Source organism: Chiloscyllium punctatum, chromosome 11 (genome assembly GCF_047496795.1).
Source record: "Chiloscyllium punctatum isolate Juve2018m chromosome 11, sChiPun1.3, whole genome shotgun sequence".
Taxonomy (NCBI): Eukaryota; Metazoa; Chordata; class Chondrichthyes; order Orectolobiformes; family Hemiscylliidae; genus Chiloscyllium; species Chiloscyllium punctatum.
In genome coordinates, this window is record NC_092749.1 from 36,701,100 (window position 1) to 36,720,218 (window position 19,119).

General features: G+C 38.8%; 1 protein-coding gene across 3 annotated transcripts in view; it reads left to right on the forward strand.

Annotated features, from left to right (window-relative positions):
• The window catches only part of camkmt (calmodulin-lysine N-methyltransferase), a 380,405-nt gene that overhangs the window by 338,365 nt on the left and 22,921 nt on the right, over positions 1-19,119 (forward strand). For 2 of the 3 annotated variants that reach the window (XM_072580635.1, XM_072580634.1), the window contains exons 8-10: positions 467-541; positions 3,962-4,025; positions 6,524-6,655. In XM_072580635.1, coding sequence (XP_072436736.1) covers positions 467-541; positions 3,962-4,025; positions 6,524-6,655 — 271 coding nt within the window. The remainder of the gene's footprint in view (positions 1-466; positions 542-3,961; positions 4,026-6,523; positions 6,656-19,119) is intronic. The other variant, XM_072580636.1, reaches the window with a different exon arrangement.

A 19,119-nucleotide genomic window follows, 5' to 3' on the forward strand; every position in this document is an offset into this window, starting at 1 on the left:
CTGAGTCAATTGCTGTCACAGGAGGCTGGAGGAATGCAGCAAACCAGGCAGCATCAGGAGGTGGTGAAGTCAACGTTTCAGATGTAACCCTTATTCAGGCCTGGGGAGTGTGTGTAGGGGGAGCTGAAATACTACAGTTCACCTCAATATTTGCTATCTGGTTGGGAAACCTACACGTAATGTCAACCTTTTTATTTGGTCATTATCCAGTGATTTCTATGGAGTGCATATCAGTTAGGCCAGAATGTTACCAGTACAAAACTGAATTTTGGCTGATAAACATTTTGGTATTAGATGTGAGAAAAGGCTATTTGAACCAGTTACGCAAAAGTCCCTATCCCCTGTGAAAAAGCATCTCAGTAGGAATCATGGTGACAATTGGCTGAAAGTATCCATCTGAAGGAGGCATACTAGCTACACGAATAAAGCGATGTAACCTGACTATATTTTACTACTTGTACTACAGCATAATGCGATGGGATAATGAGATGGATGTGTCTCCTATGGAAGAACGTTTTGATGTTATTATCTGTGCTGATTGGTGAGTATGTACATAATATATATTTTAAATATTATAAATATCATTTTTGACACACAACATATTTGAGGGATAATTTTTCATACTTTGCACATTTTTTTGGGAAAGAAAGATTGCTTACCAAAAATTCAAGCAAAGTAAACAGATGAAGTGCAGAGTAGCATAACGGTGACAAATTAATATGCAGCTTCATGTGACAGCTATCAAGTAGTGGTCTATCAGACAGTAACTTCTACCACATTATTTCGAAAGATTGATTTTAAGAGGCATTCCATTTTCTGAAATTGCTTCTTTTTCATGCTTGACGTACCAGTAAATGGACAACTTAGGCAAATTGCTAATAATTATGGCTCAGTGAGATATAGTCTGGAGAAAGAAAATGTATCAACATAAACAGCTCTTTCTGCAGATTAAAAAGTCAGTTGGCCCCCTTTCTCCCTTCCAAAAACAAATATCTGACCAATAGTACAGGAATTGTTCTTAATATGAATAGTGAGTTTCAGAATCATTTTTTTTGGACCTTTGTCAGAGATGCATACTTGATGCCATTTGTTCTATTCTACCATTTACTGTACCAGGTGCTTGCAAATGATTTTATTTTATTCATTTCCAAATTAATTATCGGCAGATATTTTATCTCATCTAATTTGTGCAGTTATTTTTGTATTGATGCAAAAACTTTTTTTTTTGCTTACTATGTTAGTTTTACACTTTTCAATTGAAAGTAATGTATACTTTTATCTCTGGTTAGCACGGAATTTGTTTATTTTAATTGGGATAACATTAAGCATGCCACATTTGTCCTGACTATCTGTTCTTGTGACTATTCAGTCACTCCTGCTACAAAATGCACAGTTACAATATCAAGTGAGATAACAGTGGCTTCACCTCTTATATGGGACTGCCATAGTGTTAAGGGTTTGGATGGGGAGAAATTTGTTAAATGTGTACAAGAAATTTTTCATGTTCAGTATGTGGATTTACCAACTAGAGAGGGAGCAAAACATCTCTTGCCAAATAGGGTAGGGCAAGTTTCTGAGGTGACAGTGGGGAAGCACTTTGGGGCCTGTGACCATAATTCTATTAGTTTTAAAATAGAATTTTGGAAAAGGATAGACCTGACCTAAAAGTTTAATTTCTAAATTAGAATAAGGCCACTTTTGATGATATTAGGCAAGACCTTTCAAAAGTTGATTGGGTGGGGTTATTTGCATTTTAAGGGATGGTTGGATAATGGGAGGCCTTCAAAACTGAGGTAGAGTCCAGATGCAGTATGTTCCTGTTAGTGTGACGGGTAAGGATAATAGTGTAGGGAATGCTGGATGACTGGAGAAATTGAACTCTGATCAAAAAAAGAAGAAGGAAGCATATGGCAAGTATGGATAGCTGGGATCGAGTGAATCCCTTGGACTATAAAGGCAGTTGGAGTTTACTCAAGAAGGAAATCAGAAGGGCAAAAAGGAGATATGGGATAGCTTTACTGTTTGCATGCCAAACAACCTTGTTAATGAGAAAAAACTTCACAAAAAAAACCTTCGGACTTGAGCTTTTCAGGTTTCGGATAAAAGATTGCCTATCTATAAATCCTGGTTACAAATCTGTAATTTGGTTACAAATTTGTCTTGAAGGTAGGAAACAGACGGTGGTGGTGGAAGGTCTGAAGCCCTGTGACCAGCTGGGTCCACTGCTTTTTGTCACTTGTATGAATGATTTGGATGTGAATTTGGGAGGAATAGTTAGTAAAATTGCAGATGACACCAAAATTGGTGCTGTAATGGACAGTAGAGAAGATTATTTCAGAGTACAATAGGACCTTGACCGAGGAGTGGCAGATGGATTTTAATTTAGATAAATGTGAGATATTGCATTTTGGTAAAGCAAGTCAGGGCAGAACTTAGACACTTCATGGTAAGGTCCTGTGGAGTGTTGCCTAACAAAGAGACCTTTGGGTGCAGGTTTATAGTTCCTTGAAGGTGCAATCACAGGTAGCCATGGTAGTGAAGAAGACATTTGCCATTATCGGTCAGTACATTGAGTATAGGAGTTGGGATGTCATGTTGCTGCTGTACAGGGCATTGGTTCGGCCATTTTTGGAATACTGCATTCAATTCTGGTCTCCCTGCTATAGGAAAGTGTTCAGAAAAGATTTACAAGGAAGTTGTCAGGTTTGGAGGATTTGGGCTTTGGAGAGAGGCTGAGTAGGCTGGTGCTATTTTCCCTGGGACTTCAGAAGATGAGGGGTGTTCTTATAGAAGTTTATGAAATCATGAGGGGTGTGGTTAGGGTGAATAGCCAAGGTATTTTTCCCAGGATAGGGGAGTCCAAAACTAGATGACATAGGTTTAAGGTGAGAGGGGAAGGACTTAAAAGGCGACCTAAAGGGCAACTTTTTCATGTAGAGGGTGGTACATGTATGGAACAAGTTGCCAGAGGAAGTGATGGAGGCTGGTACAATTACAACATTTAAAAAGGCAACTGGGTGGGTACATAAATAGGAAGGGTTTAGAGGGATATTGTCCAAATGGACTGGATTGATTTAAGATATCTGGTCGGCTTGGACAAGTTGGACTAAAGACTGTTTCCGTGCTGTAAAACTCTGACTCTATGTAACATCTATACCTAAGACACCCACTCCTTAGACCCATTTTGTTAAATAGCCCACTAGCATTCACTGTTGAGGTTCATATGGGAAGGAGAGCAAGAAAGACTAAAAATTAAATAAAGGACAATTACTGTATGAGTTTTTTTTGCTTCACATCTCTCTCTAACTTGCTGCTTTGCACAAGTAAGGTAAATGGACAGCATTAGTAATTAAGCAGTAATGATATGAACCAGTGATGCATCCTTTGAATCAAAGAGCTAAGCAATACCATATGATTCCAGCAAGCAATTTAGCAAATGCCTTCCTTACCTAATATTAGAGTGGATACTTCAGGTTTTATTGCAAGGATAAAGATAATGCTGTCAGGATTAGATCAGATTAAGAATGAAGGCAGCCAGGGGAACTGGTGAAGGAGGCTGCTGTCTCCTTCTTATGCATAGCTCACATATGGACTTTCTGCAGATTAAGTAGGTGAAGTAAGGTCTAACCAAAAGCTTTAAAATTAAATTTGTTCCTTGTAGAAGTACAGAAAAATAACTTGCTCTTAGTTGTTATACCTCTGCTTATTTTAGACTAAACTGTGAAGAAATTATGAGGGACATGCATCACTTTAGTTTTCTATGAATCATTGACCAACAGATCAGTAAAAATTACATTTTAAAAATAATGTTCATTTTTAAATATCTCAAATTTTAACAGTTTACAGTAACATACATGAAATTCACTTCTCCTGCTTTTACATAAACAACATAGTTTAAGTTTAATACAAGGTGGCTCTAAAACTCTCTTCCTGCATTTTATTTTTCTCCTCTCAATGTCAGCTTGTTTCTGGACCAGTACAGAGCCAGCCTTGTTGATGCAATGAAGAGATTACTCAAACCTAATGTAAGAGTGTTTCAATTTTCATCTGGGCACAGACTTCAGAATAATTAGACCACTGCACAGTGATTGAGAATGTAGTGGAATGGCAGGATTAATGTCATGTAATACTTTAATACTTATTATGTACAACTTCAATTGAGTCCTCTGATTCTTTCTCAATCACAAACTGGAAAACTTGTGTTCAGCTGACTGATAAGATGTGCAGGATGATGCTAAAGAAATGAAAAATGCTCTGAAGGTGCATAATATTTTGTTTTAATCAAACTCAGTAATCAAAATGTATGAGGCATGTTTCTCTTTCAAAAAAAAACTAGTTACTAAATTACTTATTACCAGTAATTGTGATCAACTAAACATTTAAAATTACACTAACTTCCAAAGTTTGAACTTTTGACCACCTTTCAACAAGTGTTCTTCGATATTCATTTGGAATATTCAAATACTTCAAATGTTAAGCTATAACAAATTTATTTGAAAGAAGGCATAAACATTCTTCCTTGTTTAAAATATGAAAAAGTAAATAAAAGAAAGAATGTTTATGCCTTCTTTCAAATAAATTTGTTATAACTTAACATTTGAAGTATTTGAATATTCCAAATGAATATCGAAGAACACTTGTTGAAAGGCGGTCAAAAGTTCAAACTTTGGAAGTTAGTGTAATTTTAATTTTTTATGAAAATATAAAAATGTCCATGTTCTCCCGTCAATCAGATGTCCTCCTGTTTAATCTTCAGTCAGTAATGAATAACCTGATCTTTGACATTGCAGCAACAGATACGCTGAAATTGACTCACTTCCCTTTGTTTGCTAAAGAGGAAAATCCAGAAAATCACTCCATAATTTCCATGCTTGGCCACTATCCAATGACTCTTTTTAGACTGTTTTTAGCTGTTGACGTGGAGTTACTTCAGGATTACGTTTGGCAGTGAGTTTGATTGTTGCTCACTTTGTCTAATGCAAATTGTTTTGACTTTTACCCGTAAACACCACTTGATCAAGGTCCGTAGAATTGGTTGCACTCCTGGAACCATGGCCTTGAGAGAGTCGTCATCAAAAAGAAGTGGAGAATATTTTAGAAAGTAAAGAAATTCAGGATATGTAACAGCCTACATTTTCTGACGGCTATACAATCATTATTCCAGCGTAGGAGAGAAATATACATGGGCACCTTGCAGAATCCCCATCTGAGCAGAATTTAAAGGAATTTCCTAGATGGGCAATTACTCAATGCCTGAAACTGTCTGAAAATCTATTGGAGACTTTGCAGGATTTCGATGGAATTAGGGAAAATAACTACTCAGGAAAGGTTAGATAATTAAATACGTGGTCGAACTCCTGAGTAATTGTTAAATTTGACCCCAAGGTTAACTCACATCCCCAACTACACCTCCCCAAGATCACATTATTATCCTAGACCCTGACACAGCAATATCCCGAAACCTGACCACACCACCAGCCCAGACTGGACCAGACCCAAACTACAGTCACTGGACCTGAACTCTCACTATCTTCCAACTTGACTCAAATCCCCTGCCACCAAACCCTATAGTTCCATGGCCCAACGCTGTCTAGAGCAGACACCGCTTTCTGCCTCATTGGACTTGCTGCTGCACCCAATAACACCTCCCCCCCCCCCCCCCCCCCCTCCCCACTTCACCCACATCCCCCTCCCCATCACCTGTCACTGGTCAACATAACCACAGTGCCACTTTTACTGACATGCTTCCTCAGCAAATAGACCTTACCCACTCCCAGGAATCTACCCTGCCACTACCGGATACCGCAGCCCTGACTCACATGTTCCCTGCTCTTCACTGGTCACTCTTTCTCCAAAATATCTACTCTAACCACTGCAATACTTACCTTGCCACATTGCACCCTAGCATCCTACCTACTTAGCACACTGCCCCTCCTAATCTGGCTATCTGTCCCTCATGCCTGACATCTTCCTCAGCTGGTACCAAGCCTACCTGGCGCATACCACCACTTACGCAACACACCCCTACTCTTCCAGTATCTTAACACCCCACCCCACCTGAACATCACACTTAGTTTATGTATTTATCCTTTGGTAGCAGCTGTCAAAATGGCTGACTGCACTTTTAAATTTCAGAATATGGCAGATGACTGTGGACTAATCCAAAAAATTAATTACTTCAAAATTTTGATGCATTTTGTTTGAAATTGCCACTTTGCTGTGTCATTTATGTTGATTAACTCAAATTTTTGGGTAGTTAAATGTTTTTAAGGCCTAAGATAAATTCAAATTATCAGAAGTATTTTCTATGTTATTTGAACCTAATAATATGTGTGTATAAAAGGTTTAAGTTGCTTCAGTTTCCCAATGTTGACATTAAACCAGGTGTGTGAGGTGTCTTTTACAATATAATATATTAATCCATGTTTTGTTGCTTAACGTAGAACATTATGTTGTGTGGTTGGCAGGATTGAAATATTCATGTGAATAATAACAAAAAATCATAAATGTAATTTCTTTTTAGGGAAAAGTGCTTGTGTTTGCCCCTCAGAGAGGTGGTACCTTAAACCAGTTTTGCATCCTTGCAGAGAAAGCTTGTTTAACTGCCCAGAGGCTTATGAATTACGACGACCATGTTTGGAACTTTCATCTCAAGGTCAGAGCACTACGAAATTAGGGTAGCATCACAATCCATTTTACATTAAGAAGGGATCACAAGAGTTTTTTGGCAGATACCTTAAATGCCTTTGACTACAATATCCCCCCTGGCATCTCCTCCTTTATTATATTAATTATGTTCTTGCACAGCAAATCCTCTCAGACTACCTTGCCTGAAGCTGTTCATTATAGGAAGTGTTTATTAACATTTTCTACATAATCTTTATGATGACAGCTCCACATTTTTATTATTTTGCTAGGTTTTGTTCTTGTTGGCATTCTGTTAGCCAGTACCCTGGGCAGAACCTAACTGTGTTTGCTACCTAAGTAAAAAACCCCACCAATTGACTCAGTAGTCCTCATTAGCTTTACTAATGGCATTGTGTGCTATTTTTAGTCCCACTGGGCAGCCATTCTAAGCATATATATGTTTTCCTTTGCTTTGGCTGAACCAATCTCATTCAATAAGTGGTTGATTTCCTTCTTTTAAAAGGACTGACTCTTTCTGGGTGCTGATTGTCCTTGAATGTGTTGTCCAAATAAACTATCCTCATCTTAGAAAGTTGTTCAGCTCTGTAGGACATCACAACGGAAGCCAATTCTATTCTCAACTAATATCCACACATACAACCACCTAGTACTAATCAGGAATGAAGAATTCTAGCTGATGATTTTTTTTCATGCTTTTCCTAGTCCAGTAGAAGTACTGACTATTGTAATTACTACTTTCCAAAACTGACTAAAAACAGCAAACTTAGCACAGATTATCAAGCTTGGGGCCCTCCAAAAATATCATTCTATTTTCTATTAACTAAAATCATTCACACAACCTTTGATCCTAACTCTAGTAAAATAGTCATAGTCATAGAGTCATAGTGAATCAATGATGGTTCCTACAAGTGTATTTAAGAAAAACCCTGTTTAGTTCAGATTTTAGAGCCCTTAAGTGTCAGTGTCTCTGCATTTAGACTCCTCTCATAGCAGAATTGTCCCAGTTCTTTACAATGAGAATGCAGGGAATTGACAAAAGTACACAGTTTGCTGCAATCTGAATGAACCAGATGTAAATGTTGAAGTATTAATTTTTATAGAAATCTATTGCACATCTCCCAATAAGATAATAACATGATTCTTCACCTTGTATATGACTTGATTCCTTTGAATCAATGTTTCTTCAGTCTTCCAATTGTAAATTTTAGAATCTATTTACATCTATATTTAAACCCTTTCTCAAGATATCCATTTAGGTTCTCACCACATCAACAGCATTAAAACTGCACGACCGTAGTCAAACATCTTATGCTCATTCTTCTCAACCTCTCCATTCCTTCGACAGTACTCGTTAAAGATATCTTCTTTTTGGTCCAGTTCCATGATATTGCTGTCTACCTGCTCACAACACTCCAGACTGCATTCTATTTTGTACAAAGTACTGGAGGAATGCAGCTGTCTCGCAGCATCTGTGGAGAGAAACAGTTAAAATTGAATCCAGTGTTAAAATGGAGTCCACCTGGACTCTGAGTTCTGAACAAGAATCATATTATACTCAAAACATTAGCTTTGCTTTCTGTCTCCTTATTTTCTCCAGCACTTTGTTTTATTTCAGATCAACAGTATCTCCAATATTTTGTTTTGTTTTTAGTTTAGATATTTACATATCTCAGGAGTTACTGCCTGAGGTGGGGTGGGGCATTCGGAATTGATTTTTAAAATATTTTTCTCCTCTTCTTACCAAAATGTGTTTTTAGTCTTTTCATTCTTTAATTTTCTGTTTCGATGTGAGTCACTGTGTGCTGCCCCATTATCCTTTGTTTGTTAATTTCAATTTTTCAGTGACCCTCAACAAACTGTCTTTTGTGTTAAAACAGAAGTTGGTTTTATTCATTCTGGGATCAGTACCTAAACTCCTTACTCAAAATCTAATTTCACAAATTTAAAGTATCTTCTGCCTTTCTTAAGAAGAACTGCTTAACAGCCATCTACAGCTAAGAATCTTGTAGAACTAGCATGAACTGAAAATAAAACTGAAAGGCTTTTCCCCACGTTTTGGGTGATTTTCTCTCAGCTTAAAAAATGCAAGCCTAGAATCTTCCTATCGATAGCCTATTGTTCTACACGGTGTATTTTATTTGTTTGCTTGCTTGCAATCTCTCCCAGTATAAACAAAGCCCTTTGTTCTTGAAGGCTTTCACTGTCAAGTTTTTCTTAAATAAATTACCATTGCTATAGAAATTAAATTAGATTAGATTCCCTTCAGCCCAACAAGTCCACACCAACCCTCTGAAGAGTTAATCATTAAACCTCTTCAGACACTCCGAAAACCTATATACCACTCAAAATGTAAAAGTCCAAAATCTGAAATAAATAATATTAAAATATATCTAAATTACACAACCAATATCATACTCTAAAGCAATAAAACATCCTAGTGCTCTTCACGGAAGCATAACTAAACAAAATTTAACATTAAGGAGATAAGGGCAGATGACCAAATCTTGGTCCAAGAGAGGTTTTAAAGGAGTGCTTTAAATAATGAACAAATATGGAGAGGTTTGGGTGGGAAGTTCCAGAGCTGAGACCCATGCTAATTCAAGGTATGAAACAAAACCTGAAATTGCTGGTGAAACTCAGCAGATCTGGCACCATCTGTGGGAAGAAAGCAGAGTTAACATTTTGAGTATGGTGACGGTTTACATTTCAGATCTCCAGCATCTGCAGTGCTTTGTTTTATTTTAGTGTGTAGTTCAAGGCATGGCTGCCATTAGTGCAAGAGGCCAGAAGCAGAGAAGCACAGATATTCTAGAGGATTAGAGGGCTGGAGGTTAGAGTTATGGAGGGCTATATCAATGGAGTGATCCGAAAACAAGAATGAGAATTTTAAAATCAAGGTGCTGTTTAATTGGGAGCCAATGGTCCAGCAAGCATCGGAGATATGGATGAATGGCTCTTGGTATGAATTAAGTTATAGGCAGCAAAATATTGTTGAGCTGCAATTTCCAGCTGGCGTCCAAGTGAGCACTGGAATAGTTGAGCCTTGAGATAAGAGAAGAATAGCTATGGATTTCAGCACTGAAGAGCTGAGGTAGGACGGGGTGAGACTGTGTTACATGGGTTGAAATGGAAGGCATTGGTGAGGCAGCGGACATTTGGTTGAAAGCTCAACTTGGGACCAAATACAACACCTGGTTGTGAACAGTCTAAATAGGCTTCAGAGAGTTATCATGAAGAAGATTGCAGTTATTAGCTTTAACCCAGTAACTGGGTCAAGTGTTCCCAGTTTTTAGTCAGAGAAAATTTCTGCTTATCCAGAAATTATTCTGGATGACAGATAGTGATTGGATCAAGAGAGGTGGGGGTGAGATGAAGCTAGGTGTTATCAGTGTACATTTGGAACTTGACACTCTGTTTTCAAGCTTTCTCACTGAGGGGCAGCATGCAGAAAAGAACTAGGAGTTGTCAGGTGCAATGTTGTTTCCTGCATGCCCAAATAATGACAGAAGGCACACTCCCAATAGTTGAAGAACTATTTATTATAATGCTTGAAATATGATGAACATGGAAAATTTTAAATGATTGCTTAATGATTGTTAAATCTCCTGTTGTACTCCCCTGTGTCAGATAATATGCTGTTTCACAGATGTAATGTCCATCATGTTATGCAACAAATTCTTTCACTATCAATTTGGAGTTCTATATTAAACCAACATATTCTTGTAGAGAGAGATTCTAATTGCGAGAAGTAAACATACCCTAAGGGCACTGAGTCTTTTTGTGATGAAGAAAACTTAGTAAATAGCTTCTTGAAGCTCAGCAGTATATCAGATCTTGAAATTGTTGTGCACTTATAACAAAGTATGTTACAAATTTGTGCATGCTGACATTTCTTGAATATATTTTCAATATGATCAGTGACCAGTTACACTTACTATACAGAGAAAAATTAATATGCATATTGATCATTTCCAATTCTCATGAACTAATGCCCTGCAAATTTTGTTTGCTTTCTGCAATTTGCTTGCCTTCCTTTCCTCTGCTGAAACTGTTGACTACTTCATCAAGCGGATGTTAATCTTAGATGTAAGGAGGTTATTCAAGTGCTTCTATCTTCATTTAAGATTACATATGTACAGTGCCATTGAATAATATTCAAGCTGATACCCATTTCCTTATCTCAAAACCACTAGATTCAATTTTCCTTCTTGTACTAACACCTTATTTTGTATTCAGTCTCAGGATGAAGGTGTCACTGAATGGGCCAGCATTTATTGCCCATTTTTAGTTGTTCTTAAGGTGGTGGTGAGAAGCCTTAGTCCATTTTACATAACTAGAGTCACAATGGTGTTAGGATGGGAGTTCCAGGCATTTGGCCCAGTGACCCTGAATGGATAGCAATGTATTTTCAAACTGAGATGGTAAGTTACTTGGAAGTTGCAGGTGGTGGTATACCTATGTATGCTGGAGATTAAAGTGTAACCTCGTTGCAGTCTGTTGAAGTAAATCTAAGTTCATTTTACATGCACATGAGAGATATGAGTTTTTTTAGTCAGCCCCTGCTGAGCCCCATCTTCGTTCATGGAGTGACAATTTTGCATAGTTTGTAGTTACTCAGCCCATTTAGCTGGACATTTCTTATATCATATAGCTGCACAGTATGGACACATATCACATACAGCCATGTTCCCATATCACATACAGCCATGTTCCCATATCACATACATGCACATCAGAACGTTGAACAGTGATTAGCAAACATCCCCAGTTTGGGCCTTATGATGAAGGGAAGGTCATTGATAAAGCAGTTAGGATAACTGATCTCTCACAACCATAACCATCTTTCTTTGTGCCAGCAGATTACCCCATAAATGTATTTGATGGGATGTGATCTGAACTTGACAATCTACAAAGATATCAGATTTACTTCCTGACCAGTGCTGAAATGATTGGTTAGCTTTGATAATGATGTGCTATGGCAGGAAATAATCAGGTATTAAGTAACCCACTGAGCACTTACTGGAGGAAACAATGGGCAAGGTGCCTGCAGGGCTTATATTCATTTTAGGAATGAAAGCGGTGTTGGAAAGGGGCAGTCACAATGATCCTCATGACAAGATTACCCAGATGCTGTTTCCAGATCTTGCTAAATGTGACAACTTTTGTGAAGTTTTGATAAGCTGTTTTGGTATCTGTATCAGACATTACAAGATTTAGGTCAAGAGCACTTAATTTGGTACAATATTATCTGCTATGCCTTCTTACTCAATGTTACCTATTTCTGAAATATGTTCTGTCATCTGTCAGGCTCCTATGTGGCTTATGGGTAATAGACAATAGGTGCAGGAGTAGGCCATTCAGCCCTTCGAGCCTGCACCGCCATTCAATATGATCATGGCTGATCATTCCTAATCAGTATCCTCTTCCTGCCTTATCTCCATAACTCTTGATTCCACTATCTTTGAGAGCTCTATCCAACTCTTTCTTAAATGAATCCAGAGACTGGGCCTCCACTGCCCTCTGGGACAGAGCATTCCACACAGCCACCACTCTCTGGTTGAAGATGTTTTTCCTCATCTCTGTCCTAAATGGTCTACCCCGTATTTTTAAGCTGTGTCCTCTGGTTCGGCACTCACCCATCAGCGGAAACATGTTTTCTGCTGCCAGAGTGTCCAATCCTTTCATAATCTTATGTCTCAATCAGATCCCCTCTCAGTCTTCTAAACTCAAGGGTATACAAGCCCAGACGCTTCAGTCTTTCAGTGTAAGGTAATCCCGCCATTCCAGGAATTGACCTCGTGAACCTACGCAGCACTCCCTCAATAGCCAGAATGTCTTTCTTCAAATTTGGAGACCAGAACTGCATACAGTACTCCAGGTGTGGTCTCACCAGGGTCCTGTACAGCTGCAGAAGCACCTCTTTGCTTCTATACTCAATCCCTCTTGTTATGAAGGCCAGCATGCTATTAGCCTTCTTCACTACCTGCTGTACCTGCATGCTTACCTTCAATGACTGGTGTACAAGAACACCCAGATCTCTTTGTACTGCCCCTTTACCTAAATTGATTCCATTGAGGTAGTAATCTGCCTTCCTGTTCTTGCCACTAAAGTGGATAACCGGACATTTATCCACATTAAACTGCATCTGGCATGCATCTGCCCACTCACCTAACTTGTCCAGGTCACCCTGTAATCTCCTAACATTCTCATCACATTTCACCCTGCCATCCAGCTTTGTATCATCAGCAAATTTGCTAATGTTATTGCTGATACCATCTTCTATATCATTAACATATATTGTAAAAAGCTGCGGTCCCAGCTCGGATCCCTACGGTACCCCACTGGTCACTGCCTGCCATTCCGAAATGGAGCCGTTTATCACTACCCTTTGTTTCCTATCTGCCAACCAACTTTCAATCCAAGTTAGTACTTTGCCCCCAATACCATGCGCCCTAATTTTACTCACTAACCTCCTGTGTGGGACTTTATCATAAGCTTTCTGAAAGTCCAGGTACACTACATCTACTGGATCTCCCTCGTCCATCTTCAGAGTTACATCCTCAAAAATTTCAAGAAGATTAGTCAAGCATGATTTCCCCTTCATAAAACCATGCTGACTCTGTCCTATCCTGTTACTACTATCCAGATGTGCCGTAATTTCATCCTTTATAATAGACTCCAGCATCTTTCCCACCACTGAGGTCAGACTAACTGGTCTATAATTTCCTGCTTTCTCTCTCCCACCTTTCTTAAAAAGTGGTATAACATTAGCCACCCTCCAATCCTCAGGAACCGACCCCGAATCTATCGGACTCTGGAAAATAATCACCAACGCTACCACGATTTCCCGAGCCACCTCCTTCAGTACCCTGGGATGTAGACAATCAGGCCCCGGGGACTTATCAACCTTCAGACCTAACAGTCTCTCCAACACCAATTCCTGGCAAATATAAATTCCCGTAAGTTCAGGTCCTTCAGCCACTGTTACCTCGGAGATTGCTTGTGTCTTCCCCAGTGAACACAGATCTGAAGTACCCACTTAATTCTTCTGCCATTTCTTTGTTCCCCGTAATATATTCCCGTGTTTCTGTCTTCAAGGGACCAATTTTAGTCCTAACCATTTTTTTGCCTTGCACATACCTAAAAAAGCTTTTACTATCCTCCTTTATATTATTGGCCAGTTTACCTTCGTACCTCATTTTTCCTCTGTATTTCCTTCTTAGTAATCCTCTGTTGCTCTTTAAAAGCTTCCCAGTCCTCAGTTTTCCCACTTATCTGTGCTATGTTATACTTTTTCTCTTTTAACTTTATATGTTTCTTAACTTCCCTCATCAGCCACGGCCACCCATGCCTCCTCCTGGGATCTTTCTTCGTCTTAGGAATGAACTGATCCTGCAACTTCTGCTTTATACACAGAAATATCCGTCATTGTTCCTCCATTGTCATCCCTGCTAAGGTATTGCACCATTGAACTTTGGCCAGCTCCTCCCTCATAGCTCCATAGTTCCCTTTATTCAACAGAAGTACTGTCACTTCCGACTGTACCCTCTCCCTCTCAAATTGCAGATTGAAGCTTAATGTATTATGGTCACTACTTCCCACTGGCTCCTTTGCTTCGAGGTCTCTGACCAATTCTGGTTTGTTACACAATACCAGATCCAAAATTGCCTTCTCCCTGGTCGGCTCCAGCATCAGCTGCTCTAAGAATCCATCTCTGAGGCACTCCACAAAGTCTCTTTCTTGAGGTCCAATACCATCCTGATTCTCCCAGTCTACCTGCATGTTAAAATCCCCCATAACAACTGTAATAACATCTTTGCGACCGGCCAATTGCAACTCCTGATTCAACTTACATCCGACATCCAGACTACTGTTTGAGGGCCTGTAGATGACTCCCAAGAGGGTCTTTTTACCCTTAGAATTTCTCAGCTCTATCACACTGACTCTACATCCCCTGACTCTAGGTCCCCCCTCGCAAGGGACTGAATATTATCCCTTACCAACAAGGCCACCCCACCCCCTCTGCCCGTCAGTCTGTCCTTATGATAGCATGTGTAGCCTTGAATATTCATTTCCCAGGCCCTGTCCACTTGAAGCCACGTCTCAGTCATCCCCACAATATCGTATCTGCCGATTTCCAAAAGAGGCTCAAGCTCATCCATCTTATTTCTAATGCTTCGTGCATTCATGTATAGTATTTTTAATTTGTTACTGCCCTCACCCTTCCCATCAACCCCTATTTCACTCAACCTTACAGCATGATCCCTTTTTGAGTTATCTGCCTCATTGATACAGTTATCTTTCTTGACTTCTCTTGTTCTAACTTTCCCTTCAATTTCCTTTTTAAACATCCAGTTTGTCCCCTCCCCCCGCTATTGTCGGTAAATTCAATTCTAGACCTTTGGATTAAACGAAATCAAAGAGGGACTTTGATATATGACTAGGCACAAAATCAGCATGTTTTTAGCTGTTTCTACATTTTCTTGTCTACTGTGATAGAGAACTGTGCATATAATATTGTAATTTCTTTTGCACTAAAGGACAATTTTTTTTACTACTCAGGAATTGCTGTCACGTTCAGCTGAAGTTATACAAGTAGCCTTAATAGATGAATTCACAAAACTGACAACAGAGTAGGAGTAGGGCTATCAAATTTACTTAAAACCAATTTTTGTACAACTTGAAATGTATTCAAATATTTAATAGTATATCATCTCCTTAGTGGTATTACAATATGAAAGACTACAATCACAACATTTTGAGCCCTGATGCAGAAGAAAAAAGTATATTTGTGTGTTACTTATGCCAATTTTGAACCTATTTTATTTTTATTCATTCATCTTTCCTTCAACATACCACATGCATTAGAGTGAACTGACAGGCAACTTACTGTCGGGACTCTGCTCCTGATGCTAATGCTTCAGACCTAGAAGGTGCTTGGGAGCGGTTTGTGGTACTAGCTTGTTTTTCCTACTCCTTGGAGTTGAGAATGTTACCAATAAAGGAAGCCAAATTACTGTATAATCTTTCAATGAATAAATCTATGAAATTTTAACCCAGCTTCGCAATCTGTAATTGCAAATCTGATTCGTTGAATTCCATATTATGATCTTGGTAGAAGGCACACCAGCTTTTAAATCGGTGATGAGATCTTTTTGACCATCACTGTTTGTTCATAGCGTATTACCTTCCATAAAGATTTGAGTTTAGTTTTCCAAATTTAATTTGCACCTGGTAATTGACATAACTGCTTACATTTGAAAGTTTATTTCAGATAGATATTACTTTATGGCATTTATAATTCTAGTCTCTAGTTTTGTGAATTTTATACTCCAGTCCCCTAGTTCTGTGATCATGGTCCAAATCCAACAGATATTGTGGGATAGAATATACTAACTGTATATTCTATTTAAAGACTTGGAAGAGTGGCCCTTCTCAATTTTTGATCGCTTGATGTTAAGCTGTCTGGCCAAATGTAATATTGTTATATTAAAAATAATAGTACACAAAGCTGCTCCAACACTGTGACTTAGTCCTGACTTCAGAAGTATATTCATCTGCTTGGTAATTTCCTATTGATGAAATTTCATTTTACCATTACAATCTGACCCTTTTATACTGTGCTGGATTCGTGGTGCTGGAAGAGCACAGCAGTTCAGGCAGCATCCAACGAGCAGCGAAATCGACGTTTCGGGCAAAAGCCCTTCATCAGGCTTTTGCCCGAAACGTTGATTTCGCTGCTCATTGGATGCTGCCTGAACTGCTGTGCTCTTCCAGCACCACTAATCCAGTATTTGATTTTCAGCATCTGCAGTCATTGTTTTTACCTTTTATACTGTGGTTGTGCTATGCCAACCAGGCTAATGGTAGAGTTTTAATTTTAGAACAGTGAGGTTGTAGTAGGCAGAAAGAGCATATCAAATGGCTGATTTTAAATGTTCCTTTCTATTTCTCCTTCAAAGTTTGAGGAGGAAGAAAGAATTAGTACTTATGTAGGACCTTTCATGACTTTTCAAGTGGTTTCACATCCACTGAAGTACTTGAAAGGATAATCTTTCTTTTCATTCATGGGACATGGATGTTGCTGGCCAGACCAGTATTTATTGCCCATCCCTAATTGCCCAGATGAGAGACAACCACATTGCTGTGGGTTTGAAGTTGCATGTAGGCCAGACTGGGTAAGGATGGCAGATTTCCATTTCGAAAGGACAGTGAACCTGATGTCTTTTCAGACAATTGGCAATGGTCATTAGACTCTTAATCCCAGATTTTTATCATGAATTTTTACTTTTTTAATTTTTATTCCCAATCATGTTAATTAATGTTGTTATTTAAGCAAACAAAAGCTAATTTGTGCATTGCAAGATCCCACAGAATATAAATACCCACAATGTTTACTTAAATTATATTAGTTAAGGCATAAAGGTTAGCCAAGGCATGTGTTCAGAAATCACACTTCTTCATTCATTCCCCTGTTAAAAACTTTACAGACTTGAGTTTAGTGTCTTATCTGAATCACGATATCTGTGGCAATTATGATATGTTGTCATTCTAGATTATGTGTTAAAATCCTTAAGTGGGACTTGAACCTAAAATCAGAACAAACCTCTAATTCATAGATGGAGTGCTACCATTGAGCCAAACTCTACCATTAGCCTGGATGGCATAGCACAATAACAGTATAATAACAATGACCCCTATTGATCATATATTGATTAAAGTAGTAGAAAACGAGATTGAAGGTAGTTTCCCTCTTACTTTGAAATGGTTTCCCCTGGTTCTAAACAATCAAACCAGGAGATACCTGCATCCACCCTGTCTACTCCTTCCTGTAATTTACATACAAATATGAAACAGGAGCAGAAGTAGCCATTTGACCCCTCAAACCTGCTCTGCCACTCAGTAAGGTCATGACCAATCTATTTGTGTTTCAAATTCCACAATCCCATTTACCTCCAGTAATTTTTGATTCCTTGTCTAACAAGAATCTATCCACGTCTGCATTAAAAATATTTATTGACCCAATCCCTATTGCTTCCTGAGGAAGAGAATTACAAACTCAGAAGGAAAAATCCATATCTCTGTCCTGAAGGAATGATTCCCTATTTTAAAATAATGCCCCTGTATCTGAACCGATATACAAGAGGAATCATCCTTTCCATGTCTACCATATCAAGACTATTCATAATCTTATACATTTGTCAAGTCACCCCGACTCTTCTAGCCCCTAGTGGAAACAAGCCTAACTGTCCAATCTTTCTTCATAAGACAGCCCATTTATTCCAAGTACCAATCTAGTAAACCTCCTCTGAACCATCACCAATGCATTTCTATCCTTCTTAAAATAGGATATCAAAACTGCAGAGGATATTCAAGATGTGATTTCAGTGTAGGTTTCAGTTCAATCACCTCACGTGCTTCAATTCTCCAGAGAGTACAGGCCCAGTTCCTCCAGTCTCTATTCATAGAACATTTCCACCATCCAGAAATAGGTGTGGTAACATGGTAAAGTGTTAAAGTGTACTCTTTCTATGGCAGTAATATCCTACCGAAGGGGACCAGAACTGTGCACACTACGTCAGGTGAGATTTAATGAAAATCTGTACAGTTGAAGCACTACTTTGCTACTCCTGTACTCAAATCCTCTTGCAAAAAAGACTAACTTACCACTAGCCTTCCTAATTGCTTGCTGCACTGCATGTTAGCTTTCATTGAAATACCAACAAGGACACCAAGTCCTTTTGTACATCTTCATGTTGAAGATATGCTTCACATTTGTTCCTTCTACCAAAGTGGGTAGTCTCACCTTTTTCCATATTATATTAGATCCGCATGATCTTGTCTACTCACCAAGGCACTCCAAATTTTCTTAAAGCCTGTCTGCATCTTACTCAGAGCACACATTCCCATCTAGCTTTGTGTCATCAACGAACTAAAAATATTGCTTTCGGTCCCCAAGTCCAAATCATTGATGTATGCTGAACAACTGGAGCCAAAGTACTGATCATTGTGATACCCTACGCAATGCAAGAATGACCCATGTTATTCCTACTCTATTTACAATCTATTCTTAATCTGTGGCAGTAGATTACCTTTTACCCCATGTGCTTTAATCTTGCTACCAGCCTCCAGTAGGGGACTTTGCCAAAATCCTTCTGAAAATTCATGTACAAGGTGGCCACCAACTCCCTATTTAATTCTCTGTCTTCAAAGAATTAGAATTAGAATTAAAATCCCTACAGTGTGGAAACAGACCCTTCGTCCCAACAAGTCCACACTGACCCTCCAAAGATTAACCCATTCCCCTACCCTTTATTTACCCCTGACTAATAACCGATACTATGGACAATTTAGCATGGCCAATTCATCTAGCCTGCACATCTTTGGATTGGGGGAGGAAACCGAAACATCCAGAGGAAATCCACGCAGACATGGGGAGAATGTGCAAACTCAACACAGACAGACAGTCGC